Source organism: Strix uralensis, chromosome 5 (assembly GCF_047716275.1).
Source record: "Strix uralensis isolate ZFMK-TIS-50842 chromosome 5, bStrUra1, whole genome shotgun sequence".
NCBI lineage: Eukaryota > Metazoa > Chordata > Aves > Strigiformes > Strigidae > Strix > Strix uralensis.
In genome coordinates this window covers 89,411,549-89,437,764 of record NC_133976.1, presented here as the reverse complement: position 1 = coordinate 89,437,764, position 26,216 = coordinate 89,411,549, and the positions used below count along the sequence as shown (strand labels likewise).

Genomic DNA, 26,216 nt, shown 5'->3' with positions numbered 1-26,216 from the left:
AGTTGCTGAGCTACAGACTGTTCACTGCACTTTCTGTCACACAGGTGTGGAGAGATTTTTGATCTGACTTACAAATTCCCGCTCCCCGGCAAGCTGGCGGGCTGTCGCGCTGCTGAGGGCGTGTCAAACACCTGCTCTTTCCAACACACACTTCTTTGCATCTCCAGCTTCGTTATTTCTCACACACTTCTTTTTCCCCTTTAGTTTCATCCTTTTCATACCAAAAGGCACTGGCAATGGAACCATGCACAAACAACTACTGTACCCTGAAACTATTTCAGATTCTGGCTCCCTGCGAAGTGACCGGCGTGTCCCAGTTCATCACTTAGTCATGTTCCACTGGGCGTTCACTTTTACTACTGTTCAAGCACTATATGCAAGTTATACACCCGCCTTCTAGATTACTTACCAGTTGATGTTTTCTAGTACATCTAGGCTTTAATTTTTTTAGTATTCTTTTCTTATTTTTAAAATATTTATGTCTGTTCTGATCAGTACATGTAAATCGGGGAGCTGTTACAGGACAGCTTCTGCACAATGCTCTTAGAATTCAATCCCAGATTTTGGCAAAATCTGGCATCTGCTATTCTTCCTGAGCATTGGGAGATTTCTCTTTCGGAGTTTCAATGAACTCACCACCACTGCATCCTGCTAACTGGTTGGTTTACCGGTGCATTCAATGTCAGCTGAAGCAAAGCAGCAGAGGGTATTGATTACTCAACAAAACTTGCTTTGCTTTCTGAAGCCTAATTCAAAGTCCCAGAAAATTTTGAAGCACAACATTTTTCCTTCAGAAGGCAAGTGAGCTATAAAACTAAGGTAGAATATGTAGAGACTTCATCATACTTTGCTGCATGTAAGTGTGACGTGGGTCTGAATTGGTCCCCATGAGGGCCTGCGGCCGACTCTCCTTGGCTGTGTTTAACTCTGCAACTTGGGATATACCAAAACTCTACCTTGATTTCATATCTTATATCATTTCTCACATCCTGGTTTCCATCTGGGCTGCTCTGAGGAACAGGACTGCAGCTGCTCTAATGGAGTGAATCTACTCTGCAGTTGAGACACAGGCACAAGAAGTTTAGAAAATACTGTAATATTTACACCTCGGTTTTCCTACCTATAAAAGGAAGATTGCAGCCTCAGGTTTCAGATGCATTTCAAATTTTGGTAAACCAGAAGTGACATGCCTTTGTATCCAATTCTAAGACGTCCTAAGCAGTGACCATTTAAGCTGACATTTATTGAATACTGACAATATTGAATATGAAAAGCTGAAGGGAATAAAAAACCCAACAAAAAACCACTGACAATTTTGATATTTTAAGCTCTGCTTTTGCAGTTTTATCTGGATACACTTAGTTTTATTTGGATAGTACTTGAAGGGCCGCTACAAAGAGGTGCTCTCTTCACAAGGAGCCACGTGAAGAAGACAAAGGGCAACGGCTACAAGTTGCACCAGATGTTTTATCTTGACATAAGACAGAAATTTTTTACAATGGGAACAATCATTCACCGGAACAACCTCCCCAGAGACGGGGCAGAGTCCCCACCACTGGCGGTTTTCAAGATGTGGCTGGACAGGGCACTCAATGTCATCTGGGCTCCCTCTCCCACAAAAGGTTGGACCAGGTTATCTGTCAAGGTCCCTGTGACCTGGGTTGCTCTATGATTCTATGAGACCACTTACTCTCACATCTAGTCCTAAACTTTCACCTAATGCTGGTTTTATGATTACGTAGTTACTGCTTCCCCTCACAGCTGAACTTAATTCACTTAAACTAGTTTTACATCAGTGTAACTTTACTAGTCCTAATCATGATAAATCACTGATACATGAGAGAGGGGGTATCAGGCCTAACAGAGATTGTTTTTTACTTATACCAGGTGTTTTCACCTGTTGCATCTTCCCTCCAGACAAATTACAAACTCCTTCCATTCCAGAGGAATGGATAAAGCAAATGTGAGGTGCCCTTCTCCCAGGCTGCTGGAGCAAATAAGAACCCCTGAAACCAAAGTACAGCAATTTTTGTGGGTTATACAGAGTTTTAAAAGCTTACACACATCTAACAGGGCACAATGAGATTTAAAATGGTTTATTAAGCCTTTTTTCCTGGATATATTCTATATACTATATTCTGTGAAAGACAATCAATTGATTATTCAAAATGTATCATGGGAACATATAAACAGACAAGTTTCTATTACCCTTAGGTCATACTGTGTGCAGTTCTAAGAAAAAGCTTCCAAGATCTCCGTACGTTTGTCCAGATAAAACTGACATTGCCTGTAAGGTTTTCTTATTATGTTATCTAAAGGCACATGAATTGATAGCCTTATAATTTACCTTACATATATTCCTCTACTTTACAATCATATTAGGATTCCAATTTAAAAAGACAAATAGGACTGTTTTGCTCCAGTGAATGGGATGCCTGTACTCGGGGTAGCTACAGCAAAGTATATTCAAGTAATGGAGTAATTTAACTGGTTACATCATCATGAAAGAGCTTTCATAGTTGAGATGAGAAACCTTGTACTTCATGAAGTCTGGAACAGTGCTGGCAACACTTAATTATTTAAAGTCACCCTTCCACATTAATCTAAATATGAATAGATTATTGTGCTTTCTGTAGAAAAAGCTCCTCTGTCCTCTAAAGTGCTTTGCAGAAATTCTGAGTCACAATAACCTTCTTGCCCAGAGTCCCACAAGGCATCAGCACCAGAGATGGGAATAAAGTCCAGAATCCCAGCCTGTAACCTTTCCTGCACTGACGGGATCATGCTTCCTCCCAGGGAGTCCTAACACATTATTCTACTGCTATAAAGTCGTACTGAACTAAGAAAACAGGTAAGGAATAAAAATAAATCAAGGGAAGTAGGAATGAAAAAAATGAACAAAGGTGGTTTTATAATCCTCAGAAGAAGAAACTTGGTAGTTTGATGTCAGCTGAGCAAAGGACTCCTGTGCTACTACTGCAGAATTAACAAGGGTTTAAACATGTAATAAAGTTTAACAAGTTACTATGGATCAGCACAAGCATGGTGAGCCATTTCATGAGCCCACTTAGCCCATGACAAATGCAAGACAACTCGGCTTAGCATGTTTCCCCTTCCTCTGGGACCAAACTATTACACTTTTAGTTCAGCAAGAGCGAAGCTGGTTTTGAGACTCTGTAGCACAGTGATTTGCTAAATTGGGGTAGCTTGACTTTATGTCAAACTCCCTAACTCTGCTGAGAACATAAGGCTAATGGGATAAGGGGAAGTGAAAATGCATTTCCTTGCCAAATCGTTTTTTAACAGGCTTGAAAATGATAGTGACAACCGTGTAAAAAGCTTTTCCACTGTTTGACCAAACCATCATCATTTCCAGCCTTCTATAAGCCTGGTACTTCTCCACCTCTTCTTGTCTCCACTTATAATTGCCACTCCTAATTGCACCTGCCTTTTTAGTTTACTTGGCACTAGCTGTACAAAAACATTGGCAGTGAATGATTAGCAGATACAAGACCATTAATATAACTGTGCTTTAGGCAGACATTCAGGGGAAGGAATCTCAAAAGACAGAAGTCTTTCTAGCCACAGAACTCGTGAAGTATCTGGCTTGAAGCAAACAACCTTTGTGTGTCAGGAGACGTGCCTGCTGGAGGCGGGGGCAGCAAGGGCTTTCTACAACCCTTCAGCAGAGAATTCTGGCTGGTAAGGCAGTTCGTAGCCAGGGCTCCTGACCACAATGTCTTTTACAGCTGTAATGCAGATGGGCCACACCATACCCTTCACTCTGCTGGCTCTGAACTTCAGCGGAGATACAAGCACATACAGCTAACCTCTGTCTGCTTTGATTCTTTTTAAGCCCAATTCAGATTTATAACCAACTCTGCTATCGGTAAGACTTTAAGGATGTGCCCAGAAGCTTTGCTGAACTGCAGCTTTTGGCCTACCATCAAATTAAGGGAAATCATGCTGTAACCCACTCACCTGACTCAGTCACAGCTGTAGTGTACAATACTAATCTCCACATTTATTAAACACATGCTCCCTCTGGAGCTAGAGATGACACAGTAACAGCTGTTTTATTCTGGTTTCTTTTTAAGTCATGAGGAAACAAACACAAACCTGCCTCTGGTATAATTCACAGTTTTCACACTTACCATTGCAATTAAAATGTACCAAGGTAAACAACTGTTAAGTCCTCCGTACCTTTTACAATCCATCTCCCTCCCATTCTCTCCCCCCATTGTTGACATTGTTATTGTGAGTGAACTAGTACTGATATCTGACTCAGCAAAAGAAAATTAAGTTTTATGCAAAAATAAATGAGGTAAGTTGTGCTGGGCATAATATCCTCCCAAAAGATACTGAGACTAAACATAAGAAATCAGTAGGTGATTGAATGAAGGCAGCGAAACAAAGCAAATCCTGGGAAACAAGGGTTTGCCCTGACTTTAATGTCAGCCTGGCCTCCCAACTGGTGTAAAATTCATATTTCTCGCACACCATTAGTCCTTTTTGTCTGCAGGAAATAGTAAGAACACTTCTAGATGGCGAGCAAACATGTCATTTGGGACACACGGATGATATTAAAAGCCCCTACCATGAGCTCTAGTGTGGCTTTTAACCCAGCTCGTGGGTAGGAGCACGGTGGTACAACACAGGCAGAGCGCATCTCTGGAACCGAGAAAACCCGCACAGCAGCCCACAGTTTTAGGGAGGGTGCCTCATATTGGAAGACACCTTTCCCTTGGCTGCTTAGTGCAAAAAGGGCCATATTCCTTCCTCTGCTCAATCCCCATGAGAATATCCAACACCTTTTTCAGCCCTGAAACTACTCCAGCACTGAATGGGCTGAGGAGCTCCAAGCCCAGCCCTGCCGCTGGGCCTGCAGGCAGGGCACTGCTTGGGCCTGGGGCTGCTCCCTCCCTTCTGAGCTCACCCCAACTCCAAGGACACCCCAAGCACCCTGCGGTGCTTCTGCCCTTTCCCCAAGGCATTCAAAAACAGGAGGGAAAAGGTGGCAGCGAGCTGCACGAAGAACCTTGTGGTTGATTGTTTTAGACTAGCTAAGTCCTTGGAGAGACTTTAGGTAACGTCAAGGACACCGAGATTGTGTGACTGCACATGCATTTTTCAGAGACAGAAAAGTAATCCCACTGCAATTAATGGATCTTATTATGCTCAAAGTCAACAAGCTTGCTAAAGGGCTTTGGCAAGTCAGCGCTTTGTGTTTGGATTGCAGTGCTGGCTGTGTGGTGTGCCTTTGTCCACTTCAGCCTTGTTTATCAACAGAGGTACAGACACAAGCTAGCCCTGGGCACAGTTCTGGCTAAATACGTCCATCCGTATTTTTGCGTTTCAACAGTTTCTGTAGCACCACTTACAAGTGAGACAGATGAAAGTGAGTAAACACAGATATTAAAAAAGCTATTTACTTTCTCACCATGCATGTTTACTATTTGCAGTCACCTCTGACAACTGGAAGAGACAATTTCATCTCATTTCCTTCCTCCAGCATACCCACACGATGTATTTCTGTGGGGGACCATGGCACTGCAGGGTAATGTTTGCTGTTACTGTAAACTGGCGCTTTACTTTTGAAAAGCTACAAACCATTTGTTCATAAAACACTTTGCAGTCACCGCCAGTCTATTTGGTAGGTTGCTTGGTTTTTTTGGATCTAAAATAATTTGAAGATGTTGCTTCAAATTAAACATCCATGTCTTATATGGCATTTTCTTTGTAAACAAGTTACCAGAAACACATTATTCCCATGCATATTTTTTATGTGCATACAGCAGTCAACCTTCAAATCCACTCCTCCAGTCCTTCCGGCAAACCAGGAATCCTCTTTGCCATAAGAACTCCCTCAATAAATCTATTCCTTAGGAGAAACTTTTGCCTTTAAAGTCTCATTTTTCATTTATTTCATTAGTTTCCAGCTCAGATAACTAAATTCTCTTTTATTACAGCTGGGAATTTTTATAACGTGCAAATTGAAATAATGATTGTATCGCAGTACTCCGCAAGTGGCTTTCATTAAGCCTCCAGCTACTATTCCTTGCTCTGCTGGATATCTTTGTGGCAGGGTTACTTTACACTGGACAGAAATTTGAACAATTTATGTTGAAAAGAATGACTAAAAACCTATTAGATAACAACCTTTAAAATGCACTGGTTGATGGAGCTTAATTCTATGGTCTTGTCATAAGCAAAATACCTCAATTGCTTAAAACTTAATAATCATACTAAGAAGTGGACCTGTGAATATATTCTGGAGGTTCACATTTCTGAAAATCAAAACTACTACTTGTCTCTATAACTCTGCATAAGCAGACACACAGTGCAGAAATACATCTACATTTCTGAGATGCTATGCTACAACATTTTGCTTTCTTGTCAACAGAGCAACTACAATTCGTACTCTATGCTCAGGTAGGATTTTCTAGTTAATTTTAGTGACTTAAAATAGTTCAGAACCATTTGTGTGGCTTGTTGAAATTTACAGCCTGCTTACATGGTTGATCACCAGACTCATCTCGCTCCTTTGTCATTCTGTAGTGCCCATGGGTAAATGAGCTGGCTAGCATGTATTCCCAGTGCTGCCAGGGTCACTACAACTCGCAATAAGCACATCAAGACTCCACTTAATTGCAAAGATTTATAGCTATGCTGTTTTCCTTTCTCCCTTTCCACTCAAACTTGTCTTCCATGTCTGACACGTATAGAAAAGGGAGAGCTGCTTATTCTAGTCAAAATCAGCAGCAGACAAGGATCACAGTTTTGCAGGGATTCCTTATTTCTACTGCTAGTGCATAGGCAACAGAGGAGCAGTTTTCCAATCCACCCTAGACAGGGTACTGAACCTAAATAAAACGCTGTGTCAATATAATATCAGCCATCATCAGTCTGCAGTGAAGCAAGGAGTTACACAACTGGCAAAAAACCATAACCTGTACAGCTTCCAGAAGCAACAAGCTGTTCATTTTGATTTAAGATACCATGCTCTCTAAGGTGGAAGACAGGTGAACTATTATACAATAAACAGATGAGAAACTTTTAAGTCTTGGAAACTCAGAAGCAGAAAGTTGCTCTTTGCAAATCTGCCTCTGCCTGCCCAAAGAGTCTGCTGTTTGAGCGAAGTCTAATTTCTGTGTCAAACTAGAGCCTTGTCTCCCGTCTTATTTATGGCTCTGCTACAAGTTTGGATAGCAGAGGAACCAGTCAATTCCAACCAACCAGTGAAAGGATTCTGGGAGCTCTAGGGATTAAAAAAAAAATCCCCCCAAACAGTTTGTGGATTTCTGATTGAACACAGTTATTCTAAAGAGCACAATTTACACACTGACAACTTACCAATGGAGCGATGAATGCAGGTGTGCTGGTTATCACTCAGAAAAAAGCCCTCTTTGCACTGACATTCATAGCTGCCCATAGTATTTACACAGATCTGCTGGCACCCTCCATTGTTATCCTGACACTCATCAACATCTAGAAGAGAGAAGGACAAAGAAATGCAAGATAATGTACAGATTCAGAATATATATCTAGAAGAGCAAGGAATCCACAAAAAGGCACACTGTAAATGAAGCTAACGAAAACTACCCGAACCCCATCAGAGTTAATCCAAATTAATCCATCTAATTCTTTTTCCTGCATCCTAGGTTTAAAGTTAACATAAAAAGCCAGTGGGGAGGGGAGTCCAGCTAAGTCTCCATGCATTCTGAGCTGCAAATTGATTTCCAATGCACAATGAATGTTAACGTCCTAAAAAGGCTGTGACCCCATCTGCCAAGTGTGGTGTCGCACCCTGTCATTCCCACTCCACTTGGAAAGACATACTTCAGGCCTACAGTAATTTCTAGCAGGGGTAGCAGGCAAACACAAAGGGCATTACTGGGTGAAAAGAGTCTTTATAGAGTTCTGGTCTTGAACAGAACAGCATGTTTCAATTACTGGAGTCATAACCCCCTACTTTGTCAGTTTGTTTAATGTTGTTTAATGAAAAGAAGGCTTCTTAAATCTAAATGTTCCATGTCTGTATTGTCATTTTAATAGGCAAATATATAAAAACCACAAAGACAGCATTAGCTACTGGCTGTTTTGAGGGTCCCTGCTTACCCCCCATCATCTCTCTTTGGCATAAAAGTTTTTATGCTGTTGTGTTTAACAGAGACATATGTTTCAGCATTGGGAAACCACCGCCACTAAAAGATATCTGACCCACATTCAACCTTGCAACTCTCCCGTTTTGCTCATAAAAGGTATATCATATCCACTTTCTGTTTTTTCTTTGGATAAAAGCAACTTGCCACCTGAAAAATACATGTTTTCCTCTTTTATGGAGACTCTGCAACTAGGTAGTTACTTCACAGTATGTGCCAACATGTCAGCAATTGAGTTGGTGTGTTTTGCTTTCATTTTATTTTTGGAGGCAGGGGAAAACACAACAAAGCTAAAGGATCCACAACGTTCAAAACCTCAGAAGACCTGGCACAGCTCCTGCAGAAGTTAATTCCTCCAGGACTGGCCACAATACACCAAGGTAAAACCAAGCTGCTCTTGCCAGTACTCCTGCAGGCAACGCCAGGAAGCTCTGAAATGCTGCAGAAACTCAGCCAGTAACTAATGCAGGAACAGCGGCTAGTTCTGGCAGCTCTGCCTGCTACTGCTGCCTGTGCTGGTGTGCTGCCTGCACTTCATGGGACAGACACTGCAGCTCTTTCTCACAGAAAAAAAAAGCTCCAGGGTAATTACAGCAGCACCCAGGGAAACCAGGCAGTCTCCTCCTGTCTCGAACTACAACGTGAGTGTGGAGACAGTCCTTCTCCTTTTTTTATTTACCAAGAAATGTTGAGCACTATTGCTTCCAATTTTCTGTATCAAAATCCTCCCCACCCTCAGTTCTTGCTCCTTTCCAGATTTGAACCTTTCCATAAGCCCATAAGAGCAGTTTGGGAGCACATAGGAAAAGCAGAAGAGAAGACTTCCCTTGCCTACTGCAGTACAATAAGGAATGATAAATAAGGCAACTTGGTGAGACCCTTCCTCTGTGAGTCAGCAGACCTTGCTGCCCTGTTAGTGCCAATTCAAACCTGTTCCTCCAAAACAGCACACTGGAATCTAGATTCTCCTCTCTGGAACATCAGTTGAACACTTACCGAAGGAAAAATTCTCAGTTGGTACATGTACAAACCCCAAAATTTTGCTACAAAGTACGCAGCCTTCCCAGAGCTCTGTTTATAGTATCACAAAGCAACTTGAACAATTGCCTTCCAACTCTGATGAATAATCTGAAACAAATGCAATGATTTATAAACATTTTTTTTCTGCTCTTGATAGCAAATTCTCGTGATTTACCGCTTCCATAAAGAGACAGCTCAATTTAACACCAAGCCCCAAATCCATATGCTGGAATAAAAGTTATTACAATTTAAACGCTTTAAAAGTTTTTACTATAAGGAATTTCTTCCAATTGTTTTCAATTACTTGGCTCAAAATTATTTTAATATGCATTTATGAAGAGAAGGAGTTGAAGAAAGGGAGCAGCTGGGATCTAGGAGTACTATATCTCTATTTCCATACTACATGCCTTCCAGTAAATCTTGGCCTGGTAGTGGAGGATTAACATCTTCTCTTCTCAGGCCTCAATCCCACCAGGGTCAGGCTCTTTGGAGCACTTTGTATTACTGCACTCTTAAAAGGCAGCATTGCTTATTATCCACCATACCACGCAATCTATTGGACATGGCTGCCTGGAAAATATTTACTGAATTATTTACTTGGTAAACTTTCTTTCCAATAAAATCACTTTATGATCAGCCTATTACTAACCCAGTTTAGAGAATGGGGTAGAAAAGTTTTCTGAAGTTAGGAGAGAGAACTCCATCAACTTCAATGAGCTCAAGCCTTGGCAGATCTGGCAGAATAATTCCTTCACATATCTGAATTTTTTCAAAGCTCACAAATGAAATAGCTGCCAAAGGGGCTTTTTCTTCCTTTCCTTGTTTGTGCAACTCTTGTTCAATGCAGCTCAAGTTACACAGCTGAATGTGTAAACAGCGGTAACGCAGCATATGTGAGATTGCATTTGGGGCCAGATTTTCTAGAGATTAAGTTCCACATAAACACCAAAATAAGTAGTCAGGTTTTCAACAGAGCTCTTCTGGCTCCAGTTTTGGAGGCTCTACATGTCAAACTGGGCTGATGGCTGTCTTGAAAAACTGAGGGTGGATCCTCAGGAACTTTAATCGTTGCCCCCCCTGTGTGACAGTTTGGAGACCTGCACCCCAGGGCCTGACTCTATATACAGGAAAAGAGTCACTTAGGAGGTAAAATCCCTTTGCTCAAATATCTTCTCTAAGCCCCAGCCAAACCCATTTTTAAAACTTTTAAGATTTACTGAGCACAAATACAAAGCTCACTTTCTTTATGACTCTCCTCTTTATAAAAAGGAATTTTTTTTTTTTTTGACCAGACATGTCTTCTTCAGCAACCTTTTGCACAAAATCAGCTACCACCAGTCATCTTATCCAGACCCAGGGTTGTCTCCCTGAGGACAGCAGCCCCAAGGCAGCAGGAGCAGGTCTCCCTTGCCCTAAGCTGGTGTACAGAAACTCAAATCCATTTCCTTTGTGCTGTATCTGGCAAAAGTTCTTTCATCCAGCTCGGCCTCACCACCGACGGTGTGCTGACTTCCTAAGAGGACATTATCCACTGCTTCTGAGAGTGCTGAGCCTCAAGATCCTACTGATGATGCCAGGGTGGAAGCTGGAGCAAGGTTTCAGCAAGCCTACACAATCCAAACTCACCCAAGGGTGGAAAAAGGGTCTCACCTCGCTGAGCTCAGGTGGTTATCCCACACGGCTGCTCCAACCCTCACCCTCAAAAAGAGGAGGACAAACTAGGAGAAAGTGAATAAATGTCCTTAAACCATTCTCTGGAACACTCATCACAAAGAACTGTCTTGTGATTATGTCTTCCAAAGACAGTCCCTGATGGAAATTTCTAGAAATAACTCAAGTTTCCACAGCCCTTAACCACTCTTACCAGCACAAATAAGTAGCTAAGGTGACAATCAACACAAGAGCTAGAATTGCTTCTACAGAGTTTAGACCTGGGTGACCAACCCATGTTTCCAGGCAGATGGGGGCCCAGACTTCAAATTGGCCAGTCATCACCAAGAACAAGAAGGAATATGGGAAGAGTCAGCTCAGGGAGAGGCTGGGAAAGGAGAAGTATCTTTCAAAAGAGAAGGAGAGATAATAGATGCATAAATACATACACATATAGATATATCTATATATCAGAAGCATTATGCAAATTAAAGCATATCTGAATTTGCATAAGACCTCTAGCTTTTTGGCCCACCGCCATCACATAATCAAACCTGTGTTCTGTATCTTGGTAAGATGAGATCCTCTAGCGAGCGGTAGTGTGGAACAGTATCAAAGCGTAGGAGACCTTATAGTTGATAAAGATGGATGTTTTATTTATTAAATAAACAAATGTTTTCAGTTTCTCATTTAATTTATCTGATGAACTTTTCAAACTAGCTCCACTGGTATTTCACCCTGATCTGGCTCAGAGCTTCCTGCAGTATTTGGCCTATAGAAGCTGTTCTGATCGAGTGTCCTCTCCAGACACCACCAGGGAGAACGGTCTGCTAAGGGTACCTGAAACCAAAACCACAAGCAGGAAGATATGAGAGTGGAAACACTCCACAGAGTCAGTGTCAAGAACAGCATGTCCACTATCCACTTCCTCCCATGATCTTCTCTTCCTTCCTTCTGACATTCTTCCTTCACACCAGCATTTTCAGAAGCACTTAAGCCTCTCAGAAATCTGAGTCTCATCTTCAAAGTCTCCAAAGCATTTGGGAGCCACAGTGCAATTCACTTACTATAGCATTAAGATTCTTTGGAGACTTTGACTTATGATGCAGAGAGCTGATCCTGCTAGCTTTTCTCCAAGATGCTCTTAGAGAAATCTTCCAAAAGTTTCAAAGATACCTATCACACCAGTGCAGAGTGATGAACTACTGATCCCAATATGCAGACCTTCCTCAAATGTCAGCAACAAAACACCCCTGAGGATATCTTGTACTTGTAAGAGAAATGATTAGCAACTGCAAACTCAGAAAATACAGGTGCCTGATTCTGGAATTTTAAAATCATTATGTTCTGAATGTTTCTAGTCAGAAAGCTGGCTGAAAATCTCATTTAAAAAAACCAAAACAAAACACATTCCTGGATTTACTGTAGCCATAGTTATTCTTATACCAGAAGAATGTCTAGCCCAGCATCCTCTCTTTGACACTGCCATGTATTTGACACTGGGGAGAAGACTGTAGAGGTGGGACAGCACCATTGCCTGCGGCTTTCAGCAATCAGGTACCTATTAACCTTCCTAATCACCTGCTAGATCACTGTCCTGCTGGGTCTTTCCTGCCTGAATTTGTTTAATCTCTTCTGAACCCAATATGACGGGGCAATTGCTTCTTCAATTTAATTATGAGTTAATTAAAAAAAGACATACTTTTGTTTATTTCAAACATGTTGCTTTATAATCTGAACGCCCCCTAATCCCTTTACTGTGAGAAACAGTAAATATTCATTCCTTACTCACCTCTTCTGCATCTTTCTTGATCTTACTAATCCCCCTCAGCCTCGTAGCATCTACCTCATTTATTTTGAGCCCTACAGCACAGCAATACACAAATATCATAATTACAGAGACAATTCAAATGACTTCAGTATATCATGTTTAAAGCAAAAAGTGTTCATTTCTAGAAGCTGACCTTAATGATAGCAACATTTGGCACATACTCTTCTCACTCCTCTATTCCATTCCCTCCAAGTACCATGATGCTCTATCGGAGTGGGTGTCTGGGAAGATCTGATTTCAAGATAGGTGTGGAAGCCCAGAGAGTAAATCTGGCATGTGGGAGTGAAGAAGCAGCGTCAGATGAGAGGCTGCAGGCAGGTGCTCCTGCTGGAATGGCCCTACGAGCCGTGACATGCTGTCAAGGTAGGGAGGTGACACACTGCATCAGCTGAGGGGGCCATGGACACGGGAATCGTCGCTAACTGAAATAACTGCTAAACCAGCTTTCTTAGACCAACTTTATACGAGCATGCCAAGGGAAATATTGGAAGAGAGAGACACCACTAGCTACATCCACAGCATTTGTATCTCCAGGAGTTCTAAAATCAGACCTCACCAAGGATTTAAAAGCAGGGCCCAAATTTTCTACTATTTGCGCATAAGGAGAGAATTCTGCCTTTTTGTCCCCTTCTTTCAGAAACTGAAAAATCTGGTGAAGGAAAAAAAACACCCCACCCTTGAATCCAGTACTTTATTCACTACTACAGTTACAGAATTCCTCACTAGAGCCCTTGCTGAGAACAGATCCACTTGCAAAAAAACCAGATCCTACGGCAGTGAATGTTTACTGGAGTAGATATTTAAACAGTGTGAAAAATTACCTTCCCCTGAAAAATAAAGCACATTTTACAGAAGAGAAACATGAAGTACTAATCACAAGGTTGCTCTTGGGTGACGAATACTAACATCATTCTAAACCAATCAATGAACTGATCCCTAGACCCACCCTTCTCTTACTACAAGGACACACCACCTAAACTGACGCCCGTGATCCGTCCCAGAGAACCCCATCTCTTAGGGGGCTGCTGTCACCTCAACACTCACTGGCCAGGCTTCTCGTTTGCCTGCACAGTCACGGACACGTGCAACTTGGAAAGGAATGCTTAAAATCTTTCATCTGTAGCTGTTTTGTGACACACAGTGGAATTCCTTAACTTTCACACTACACAAACACAGCGTAAATGCAGTTGCAACAGACTTCTTTGCTGTGTATAGCATCGGGAACGGTCACTTCCCGCAGGAGCTGAACTCTGCTGCATGGGACCCTGCCCATCCGCGGAGCTGCAGCGAACAGCCCCACCGACGTTGCAGGAACGTGGCATCAAGTTCAAGTCTCTTGACGTCACTTGTTTATTCCTTTCTTAAACAACTGGGCACCACTGTCTGTCCTTTTAAGACACCAAAACCCTTTCTGTGGCTTTCAGCATTTCCAAAATAAACATCCAAGCTCCTTAACGTGCCATCTTCACTGTAGCTTCTATCCCCTCGCTCTTTTATAGAGACACATACACATGGTGGCCTCCTGACAACAGTGCCTAAACACAACAGAGTTCCAAATCAATTATTTTTTAATGAAGTTATCCATTCTTCTGATACAGGGCTTTAAACCAGTTTCGTATGAACTTGAACCAGCTTCTTTTCACCTACAGTGCCACTCTCCTGGGAGGGCCAGCAGGCTCCACCTTGGCACAAAGCTCTTGCTGTGTGGCTCAGACAGCCTCAGCCCCATTAGCCGTAAGCGTGCAGCTCCCACTCACATCTAAGCCGCACGCAGGGCACTCCACACTGCAGGGCTGGATTCACAGTCCTCCATAAACTAGGAGGGAAGCTAATTACAGATGCAAACAAGCAGCAGTCCTGATCAGCTGAAGGAAAAACTTGGGAGAGGTCGAGTAAATTATCCAGTCTATTATCACAACGCCCCTTACTTTGTCTTGCCCCTGGGCATTCTCTGCAGCATCATTAACTGCTGCAGATTCAACTGAAGCAGTATTCTCTATCTTTCTTTCAGGATAACTAATGCTTATACCTGCTTCCTCTTACATCTACTCACTGACCCTGCTAGGATCAGAAAAATCTGGTTTGGGTTAACTCAAAACTGCTTGCTTGTTTGTTTTGACTTTTTTCTCACAAAAATGAAAAAGATTTTGCTGTGGGTCAAACAAACCATGTAACTTGACATGAAAAACAAAACAATATTTTCATCTCAAATTGGTAACGTTTTCCAGATCTATGTAACATGAAGCATTTTGCTCCTGAGCTCTGGTAAAAAAAGCCAAGGAAATGGCTAAGTTAATGATTTGCTTTGTTACCTATCAGTAACACAGTTAGGGGACTCCAGATTCAGATGAGGGATTTTAACCTAAGCTCTGCAGCATCCAGTAAGCTATGAAGTCGTTCTTACTCTCTGTATCAGTAATACCTGAAGTCCACAAGTGGAAGAAATGGCACAGTCTGAAGCACAACCTTCCACAAACTGAAAAGAGAACTATACCAGGAGTTGAAAAACATTGGCTTAGTCAGGCACATATCTACTCATTAAACTTCTGGGGAACAGGCAAACACTGAAAATGTTTCGGAAGCTGAAATTCCTCCTGTAGGTCATATCAAAACAATTCAATTTTCCTGAAAGTATCTCCACTGGTGAAAAGCATTTTATAAATGCAACCTCAGTTCCTGAATAGTTTCAGGAAGTACATCTTCGCTGAATCAATGCTTCATTTGGCACAAAATGTTTGGGCAAACGGGCACTTATGCCATCTGGGAAACTAGTTCAGCATTTCCACTCTCCTAAACAGGAGTAACACAAAACCCAGAAATCTCTTCTCTGATTTCTCTTGACAGAAATTCCTGAAAGATATTCAAGATCTTACAGTAAACACTAATTTCTTTTTAATACAGAACAGCAATACTCAACCTAGTTATGCTATGGTGCACAGTACCAGCTGAACTGGTTGGCTGGTTGGTTTTGAGTACCTGGTTTTAAGAAAACAGCCTTAGGAAACAGTCAGACACCCGCGCCCCAGCTAAGCAGCAGCCACCCATTAGGATGTACAAGCTGCAGTAAGTTGTGTCAGTGCTACACAGCTCAACAGATCAACACCGTCAGCCACATGCACCTCTTAGAGAGAGCGCAGCACTGCCCTTCAGCAGGAGTGCTGGGAATTATCAACAAAAAGCAACAATGTCAGAAAAACGTGACTTCAGGAACGCCAGAACTACGTAAAGAAGGGATGAATTTAGTAAGTTTGGAGCTGGCATGGTAGTGTAAAGCCAAAACAAACAAAGAACCCCAAATAAATCAACCCAAACAATGGCCTCATCCCCACCTTCCCCATAAAATTCACTAGAGCTGTATACTCTTCTCACCAGCACCTGGGAACACATACATGGATTTCTATAATGGCTAGATAACGGTGTGCATTTTTTCTTAAAGCAAAGTACTTAGAGTCATGGCCTTCTGCTATCAGTGTCCAATATCTGAGGTTAATGCCTCTACTCACTTTGCAGTTGCAGACAGGTTAAGTACCTATATAAGAGAGAAAACCTTGTGTTTCATGCACAAGTTAATCTGTAAGTGACAGGAATCACGCAGAGCTTTCTATGGGCGACTTACTCCACCAGAAGTCTTCTTACCTTTTACTCTAAGATATCTGATGTCGGTTATACAGAAGCTTAAGTCAGAGGGAAAGCTATTTACATATTAAGGCAAATGGACTGCCCGTCCACTGACAAATTCTCCAACCTGAAGTCCCTCAAGTCCCACTCAGACATGTAGCCTGTGTGAAATTACAAAGTGGACCCTTGTTGGAACCTTTTCATTTGGAGCTCAGATTCCTAGAGTTCTTCTTTGAGTTCTGATTTCAAATTCAAACACTCAAGGCAAAACTCAGGCCATACCCCAGATATTCGTGTCATTTCAGAGCACAAGAATGAGTTTTCACATTCTTTCAATGCGCAGTCATTAACAGGCTGAGCCTGTGGTCCCCCTTCAGAGTCTAATCGATACTGAATTTATAGTTAGGAGTTTTTCCAGTTATTTTTAAAGTGAGTAACATCAAGTCTCTTAGACTTCCCTAAGATGTTCATATGGGTAGTTTCAGAGGTTTCTGTAAGTACTGAATAACAGTCGGTGGCATATAGAGAGTCTCAGGCCTATTAAAGAAAGCACTGCAGCTGCACAGGCAGCAGATACTGTGACTCGTATCTGGTCTGCGCATAGAAGTTTTGATGCCCTGGGACCGGGGTGCTTAGCACCTGATATAACCAAACCCTAAATGATCCCTAAGTCACGCGACAAAAGTCTGGCTCTCTGCCCTGGAAGTGCAGCTCCACATTTGTCACTATAAATCACTAGTGGGATCCAGAACTCATTCTTTGCTGTCATACTGGTAATTTTTATTGTGTCTCTGACTAATTTCAGAAGCAGTTTCTTAGTTCTGCCTTCAAAATAAACAATGGGAATGATTAAATAAATGAAGTTGCTCAACTTTTTCAAAGGAAATCATTCAAGCTCCCCAGTTAGGTCTAAATATACCAATGTACATACTCATGATATTGAACTGCAAGAAGTGTTTTTCAGAAGGTAATACTGAAATATTGCTACTCTATTTGCTAACATGTATCTGAAAAATATTACTCTGGTACTTCAACATAACAGTATAAGCTATCAATAGTGGAAACTTTTTCAGCCTGTATTGGTCATGATAGAAATGCACTAGGAATACTTGCAGAAAATCACTTTAGGAATTTTCTTTGTTGATTCAGATACACAAAAATACATCACCTCACTTTCAAGTTGCTTGTACACTTTTAAACACATTATGCTGGAGACAATCTCTAGGAGAAAAAGAAACTTGTAGAAAAATGTAGTTCTTTCCCATTCAAGCTTATTTTGTTGAAAAGAATTATAAAAAAATCTCACCTGTGAGTTTTCTCTGCTTAGTATGTTGTCTGATACAATAGCTAACACAAGAAAAAAATAGCATGAAAAACTGCTCGGTGTACCCTACAATTAAAAAAGAATTACACTTTTTTCCCCATGAAGAACTATAAAATTTTATATTCACAATTTTCAAAGTAAGGCTAACTTTCAAGGCCTTGCCACAGAAATCTTGTCCTCTGCTGCAGAGCAAGAGTCTAAATAAATTCAACAAATACACGTTCCATTCTTTTACACACTGTAATTCTACTTCCATTCTGTTTTAACTACAGTAGAACCACTCTGGTGAGGAGGCTGTACTATAGCCCAATATTCATTGCTGTAGCAACCTTCTCTTCAGTTACAGTTTTCTTTTGCTAAGATGGAGGGGAAAAACTTTGCCTTGACTCTAATTTCTGCTCCTGTCCTACAGCACAATACCTGATGTCCACTCCAGTCTTATTTAACAAAGGATGTATTTCAATTGTTTCCAAACATTTCTACCCATAAGGCCTGATAATCATCAATTTTGCTTTAATCCTAAACCTTCTGTATTCTCTAAACGCTCATTCATGTAAAGCATATCCAGTGACTTTTCAATTAATGTTTTAATTAATGAGTAGTTGTTATTATTTAGATGTTGGCTACAGTCATCACAAAATCATATTGAAATATGCTGCCATCAACTAGTCCACATTCCTTCCTGCCCCTATTTTATGCAAAACTACATCTTGCGCTCTGATACAACTCTGGTAAGGAACGTGTACACACGGAATATTTTGAGATACGTGAGACTGATCTGGATTGAAGTTTGCAGAAGGTAATGGAAGCAGTAAAAATAATCCTCTATCTTGGTCTTGTAGTTTGATTCAAACTTTCAAGTTTACACACTGTACATTGAAGTCAAAAGGATAACGACAAGATGCAGAAATTAATGGCAGGTATTTGAGAGCAAAAGCAGGGCACTACAGAAAGCTGAGACCCTGGAATCTACTGAACAAGCAAATTCCCTACCAACCTTTTCCAGCATGGATGAGTACCAGAGAAAAGAGGTTTATTTCATCTTCTAATACAGTAAGCAACTACCCAGCAGCCATTCTTTCTGATGGCTATTTCTTGACTCTATAAATCATGTTGTTTATCATAAGGCAGCCCTGCCAAGAACTGACTGCATTCTGAGCAGAGTATAATGACAGTGACTATATCTGAAATCAGAGCCCAGACTGCTTTCCACCTTGTCTGATGGCTTTTTGTAACCCGTATAAACCCAGTGCTTTAACTGGATCTATGTAGCTTCTGGGACTGACAAAGTCACCCCTCCATGAAGGAAGGCCTGAATGCCATACACATCTGACTGGTAAACACACCCATTATGGGCTGAAATCCTGCACCCTCAGGTGAAAACACCTTCTCCCTCGCTTTAAGTAAGTGCTAAACACAATGTGGCTCCCATGGCTTTGGTTAATTTTAATAATATTCTATAGTTTTTCTCTTAAGGTATACATCAACATAGGCCACACTGGCTTAGAAATATGCTATTATGAGAAAGTACACGAAACTAATACAAACAAGAGAAAGCGGTAAGGATGAGAATAAATAATGCAGAATAAAACTCTGACTTTGCTGAACCTTATAAGACACAGCCATATCAGACAAAATAAGAGCATCCCTATGGGATTTAACTGATTTAACTTATACATATTAACTTCACACTCTAAGCTGATTATTCTTTACTTTCCTGAGTGTTCCATGCAGAGAAACCTTTACTATGATTGATTACCTCCTCCAGGGAGTAAGTATTAAAAAAAAAAAAAAAAAAAGACAAGACTCAGACAACAAGAAGACTTGCAGAAACAAGAGACTGAGATTGATGCTGCTGTCACATAGCTCCCAGTTTCTTAATTTATTATGACAGTCTGAGAATCTAACTTCATAGTTGACAGCGATCAAGATTTATTCTACACTTTTGATGATTTCCCCATACTTCACAAAAACCTTGGGCCTATGTTGATTTATACTGGTACTGGTTTTGGTACTTCTCAGATCACATTGGCTTAAGAAAGCAAACATGGCAAATTAACATGTAAAGAAAGTTATATCTCATTTGAACTCAGAAGATTAATGTGGGGTGCCCAAACATTAGAGTACTTTCGAAGGGGTAAACTTTCAGATACAGAAATAGAAGAAGCAGGATAAGAAAAGCAGTGTGTTCAGCTCCTAGCTTCAGAGAGGGCTGGGTATCAGAGGCCTTGCCATCAACCACAATGAAAATTCCATATTTTTATTAGATTTGCAGAGTGAATGTGGAAGTATTTTCAAAATCAGTCTCCAATTTGGGGCTCCAAATGCCTAACAGCAACAATCCCATTTTCAAAGGTGTTGATTAACTGGAGTCCATGGGACTACATCTGTGAACAAAGAGGTAGCACTTCATCGGAGCTACAGTAAATAGACACTGTAGGAGGTGTGCAGGCACACACACAAAACACCTATTTCTCTAGTGACTCCAAGGTGAGTAGATAGATGGCTTATACGCAGACATTTACACTCTATCAGCTGAAGCGCTGGCTATGACATTTAAAGGAAGTGATTCTTAATTTGAGGGCTTCATAAGCTTTACAGAAACGTAGGGCTTGACTTCTTGGTTGTCAAATGTTTTTCAAATTTGTATGCAAATACCATGATAACGATTCTCATCCCTCCATCATGGAACCTGCCACGAAGAGAGGAGGCTGCAATGGCTCAGAGTCTGGAAATTCCTACAGGTACCAGATGCCATAAAACTAAATCTGAGGTTTAGGAGAGGAAGATCATCAGAACTAACATATTATAATCCCATCTTGAAAGAGAGATTTAACTTATTTCTGTGTCTGTCTGCTACCACTTGCACCATGAAGACTCTCACAAGATGCGGGCAACCAAGTAACAAAAGTAAACACAGGTACCCAGAAGTTGTATGTAAACATCTACCACAGAATTGTCTCTAGAACATTTCATTATCATCCCAGCTATTCCTACTCGCTCAGCACCTGCTCATCAGCTAGCAGAAGGCATTGCGGAGTAGTAGTATGTGTTACAGAATCTGGTGCGCGCCACTGTACCTCGATACTTAAATTGCTGTGATGAATCACAGCTGTTATCATTAATCTAATACATAGAACAAGCAAGACAGATAAAAGATCTGAAAACAGTAATACAGTAAAAACTAGTTTGCCGAAGAAACATATCGGAAAGTAACTTTCTTTGTCATTTAGGCTTGCATCTGAAAAACAAAGGCCTTTAAAAAAAACCACACTTAAGTTTTTCATCCTGGAAGAATGCATTCATCGCTAAAATTCAGTTAGTTGTGCAATTTGCAGTGTGGATTTTTGTGCATGCACCCACTGCAGCTTGTCTGGCAGAGGTTCAGTAGCTTCATACCTCGGGGCCTCCATTTGCAGGGGTCCTCTAATCCCAAGGTTCTTATTACGCTCCGAGGACCCAATCACTGCCAGTCATCGTTTGCAGAAATACAGAATGCATAAAGGTTTAAAACACAGAGGTACATCTATTGTTAAACCTTGCATTTCAACACTTTTCATCCTGCCTGTAAATATATAGGGCCCCATTCCCATCTTGGGCCTGGGCCCCTCATATTTAGAACAGATCCTTGCTGCTCAACCACAGAGCCCCCATTTGGGAGTCTGGCCTCCTCCTCTTAAGACAAAATCAGAGCCAAGTCCTGAAGTTCTGCTCAAGCAAAGCTCTCACTGGAATCACTAGAAATGAGCAAGAGCTTCAAGATTTAGATTAATAACTTTCTCTACAAAAAGACCGTAATTTTACATACGTTTTAATAAAAATGAAGAGTTATGAAAAGAAGGCTATTGGGTGTAGTCAACCCTCCTCTGTCTGCCAAGGAGCTTAAGATTAGCAACCATGAAAATCGGGAAGAGAATTTATGACTGATAATATTATTAGAGGCCCTGCTGACGTGCTAGAGGAGGACAATACTTACCTGCCGGCTCACCTAATACTCTCCTGAAATTAGGAAAGAAGGACAAGGAAAACCGGCAGATAGAAAGAAGGACAAAGAAAACCAAGAAAATGGACCATTTTTTAGCTTCTCTTTAAAATATTTGTTTTTATGAAACTAAAAACAACTTTCCAAAACCAGTTTAGTTTTATTTTAAAAAATGTTCACATTAAAAGAAAATAAAATCTATTTGAATCTATGGGAAACATAGAAAAATAAACATCAGTAATAGATGCATTGGTTTGGAGTTCAAGCAAGCAACACATTGTGCACAGCTGTCTGGAGAGGAAGAAAAATAAAACCAAATTAAAAGGAAGTCATTGATCTCTTTAATCATACCAGTGATTATGCAATCCTAAATGAGTTATGTACCACTTCTCGACATTTTACATCTGGGAGCTTTAGAAATGATTTCTTATACACTTGCAACTCTCCTCCCCCTTCATGCTGATAGGCAGATTAGGCCATAATCCCCAATCTCAGTGTATATGTTCAAACAGAAGAGCAGGAATAGGTAGATTTTGGTTCTAACTGGTTTGGGTATGTTTTGAAAGAAAAACATAGAGCACTGGAACATTCCCTGAAAGAGGATGAAGGACACGATGTGATATACATACAGGTGTGTACATACTAATGTTCTTTTTGTCACCTGAGTCGGATTGGCGATCACTACTCCCCAGACAGGAATTCAGCCTACGTGTCAGGATTAAAACCTCTCCCCTCTTAAAATAGACCAACAGATTTTAGAGGAGCACTGCAAAAGGGGAACTTGGGTTTAAATCCTAACCTCAGACCTTAGAAGAAAAGAAATTGTGTGATTTCAAACATGAACCTAATTTTTAGACTGATTTGGGATCCCAAGGCCCATTTTCTAACAGTCGGATGTTACTTCAAGGCCTGTGACCGTCTGCTCCGGGTTGGTCTCAGTTGTTCTCCTTTGGCTGCAGCTCTTGCTCTGGCTGTTACCCACCAGAGCTGGCAGACTCGTACTGCTCCTGGGGCAGGTTCAGCTGCTCTGGGGAAGGTGCCACTTCTCCCTCCCACAGGGGCTGCCGTGTGACTTAGCCACTTGGTCAAGAAATGCAAAACAGCATCTGAGAACAGACAAATAAAGCGGTAACGTCCATTCCCCAGGCTGGAAAAGCGGGCCTTCCACCCACAGGACACCAGCAAGGTTGTGGACATAACCAAGGCTTTGCTATTCAGTTCTCTGCTACTGAATTCACAGCTGACACCGTGCTTGTGCTTTTGTCTATGGTACTGAACATTCCGCTCTTGCAGAGGGCTGCATAACGCACACTAGTAATTGCATTTCTGGCTTAATTTATAATCAGAAGTTCACTCTGCTTCCCAGGACTCTTCTCAGTCAGACACAGAATTAACTGCTGAAGAAACATAAACTATACTGCATCATCAAAACCTACTTCTATAGTTATTTTCAGGAGGTCTGACATACAAGATAATTGTATTATTGTATTGTATTGATAATTGTATACAAAATACCATATTATAATGTCCAAATTTGGTAATTGTTATTTTTCTGTAAGAGCAACCAAAGTTACACAGAATATTTGAAATAAAAGTATGTAAGCTGGGATTCAGAAGGGTAAGGATTCTATTCTTGGCTATGCTGCAGACATCCAGACATCCTGTGAGAAGACTGAGAAGTAACTTAATCCGTTTGCCCTAGTTCCTCATCTATAAAACAATGAAAATTATACTTCTTTTCCTTACAGGACTTTCTGAGGACAAATCTACCAGTATTTACAAGGTGTTCACCTATGTTCCTATATTACAGCAATTAATACCACAGAAAAACCTACTAATAAAATAAACATGTCTCTGAATACATTATAATAAACTTTTTGTTCATGCTTCTTGTATCTTTTTTGATGGTTTCTAAGAAGAATTTACAACCTTCTCGAGCACACTTGCAATTATGGAAATTATAAAGAGCAGAGGACTTCATGAAACCTATGCTAATCTTTGGAAGAAGAGTTGAGTGCAACCTAGAAGCAAGAAGTGTTTTTGCAAAAAAGCCATGCTTCCTTCCTATTAAAAAGGAACTATCACAAATCAGAGCTGGGGGAAAAATAAAAAAAAATAAAAAAACCCAACACCACACAAAACAGAGAGAAGAGTAGCACTTCACAGCTATTCAGATACATCTGAATAGATAAGCAAAAGAAAATCATCACTCCATGCAATTCCATTCTTTAACCTGAAGTATTTGTCACACCCAGATTTGGTTTGACAAACAGAAAACAATGATTTGTGTTGGTTTTATTGGAAGAATTCCCTAACTGTATGTACAAAAGTCTGCCCCCAGGAAAAAAGGATAGAAGAGCAGAATGCGGAGGAGGTATTACATAGTCTTCTCAAGAGCCAATGACAGTCAGCTTCTGTTGCCACCTATTTTTCTTGCACACTCTTCATTCCCCATTTTTTCGCATTCTGATCAGAGGCAGGTAAGTTCCCGAAGGGTTGGAACAGCTGGGGTATCAGCTGACACGCCAGCCCTTTGGCAAGGAAATTTTGCGAAGCAAGGCTCTCCGCTTTCTGATCCAAATAGTTATGGCACACCCTTCCACTTCCTATTTGCAGATGCTGAATAAATTTGTAAGACTTAGTCAGGAATACCAGCAAGAACTGCTTTCAGCAAGGTTCCTAGCAAGCTTTTCCTGGATAAATCCCAAGGTTTAGTAATCCATGATAAGCTTCAGAACTCTCTTTGGTGATGCTTCAGACTGACACAGCACATAATACCCTCCCAGGAAGCCACATCTTTACACAGTAGGAGATTAGTGTAAGGTTATGGCATTCCATAGGAGAGTCCTTCAGGAGAAAGGAAAAATAATTCAACACTTCTTCTGAATTTCCCAAGTGGGGTAACCAAATACTACTGCACTACCTCATTCACTTCTGCTCAGGGATACAACAAAACAGGAAAAATCTAATTCTTCACGCAGTCTTTTTTGGATTTGATGACTATTGTGTCTTCTTTTTCATCTTCTCTTCCCTAGAAGAAAACTATACATTTTCTTTCATTCTTCTGGCATTAGCCATGTTAGACTTCATGATCCTTATGGGTCCCTTCCAACTCAAGACATTCTACGATTCTACGTTTTCTAGATTACTCATTATTCTCACTCTCTTTTGGTTCCATCCAAGTGCAGTGCCCTAAACCAAACAGTCCTCACCAGCTGAAGCCTTACTGCTGAAGGAGGAGTACAGGGTTTCTTTCCATATGACAATGCTTATTCCAATAGCTTGAAAGTCAACTAAATAACCGAGGAAATTCTCTTTTACCCTCCTGGGTACATTCCAGAGTCACCATAGTGGCAGCTATCCCAAGCTCCCCTGAAATTCTCACCAGAAAGGAAGACAAATTCTCAAGCCTCCTCCATGGCAGCCCCATCCATCGCGTACCTCACTTTGTGCAACACCCAGGCTGACACCAGCAGGCTCAATCCACCTCCTCTGCTATCTGCTGAAAGCCTCCCAAAGCACAAGTATACTCAACTGCCAAAGAGGCCTCAAATCAACAGTGCACTCACACATATGCAAAAGCCCAGTCTTCTTACTTAGTATTCAACCAAGAAAGTGAAAAAAACTAGGCAGACTAGGAACACCTGTAAGTGTCATGCTGAATCAGAGCAGGAAGTACATTTTGAATAACCAGTTTTAAAGGCCTAAGTCTTACCATTGATACTCTGTAGTACAGATTCACAGATTTTACCAGATACCTGCAAACAGACTCTGATTTACTACAAATGAGATGGGTTAAGTGTTTGGCACTAACAGGAAGGATGATCAGGTATGCCATCATCTCTCCTAAAGTAAGAGACAATGAAAATTGATAGCGTGCCTCAATTTGTGAAAGACACAAAGAGGGAAAAAAAAATCAATTTATCAGTAAGATCATAGAGAAAAAAATGATCAAACAGAAAAGAACATCTGGACCTGTGAGCTAATTGCTTATAAAAAACCCCAGACTAGTATTTCATATATGAGAGGGGAGAACATATTTCATGACTGGTTTCAAACGAAGGATAAAGAAAAACCTATTGCATGAGACCAAATATTAGTCTTGCATGCACTGAGCAGAATTTAGAGCCATTTTGAGAAAGAACTGCTGCTATTTCAAGTGATTACAGTGCTAAAATAAATTATTTTTAGCCAGACAAGGATCTCATCATAGTTTGAATTCCCAGTGGTGTCATTTCACGTTATGTTTGAGAAATTCCTCAATAAAAATGTCAAATAGAGAGCAAGTTGAGTTCCCCTGAGGACAATTTTGGACATTTTCCAGTACAAATTTTAACCATGAATTCTTAACCAAACACCACCTCCCAACAAATAAATAAATAAGAAATTTCACTTGATTAGAAAGAAAGAAATGTCAAAACAAGAATTCAGGAAAAAACACTTAACCTGTCAACTGTATCTGATCTAATTAGTTGTGAATACTCCACGTTTTCTATTTATAAAGAAGATTTTAATCATGCTATACTGATGTTACTAGGAAGACATCCAGTGATCGTTTAAAAAGGAACATAAACCCTGACAAGAAGAGATGGCTTAAGATTTTGCATAGGCTTCAGTCAAGCAAGAGAT

At 40.8% G+C, this 26,216-nt stretch overlaps 1 protein-coding gene across 1 annotated transcript in view; it reads right to left on the bottom strand.

Moving 5' to 3' along the window:
* SCUBE1 (signal peptide, CUB domain and EGF like domain containing 1) overlaps window positions 1-26,216 on the bottom strand; it is a 209,385-nt gene that overhangs the window by 147,047 nt on the left and 36,122 nt on the right. The window contains exon 4 of the mRNA XM_074872168.1: window positions 7,354-7,488. Within this exon, the coding sequence (XP_074728269.1) occupies window positions 7,354-7,488 (135 nt within the window). The remainder of the gene's footprint in view (window positions 1-7,353; window positions 7,489-26,216) is intronic.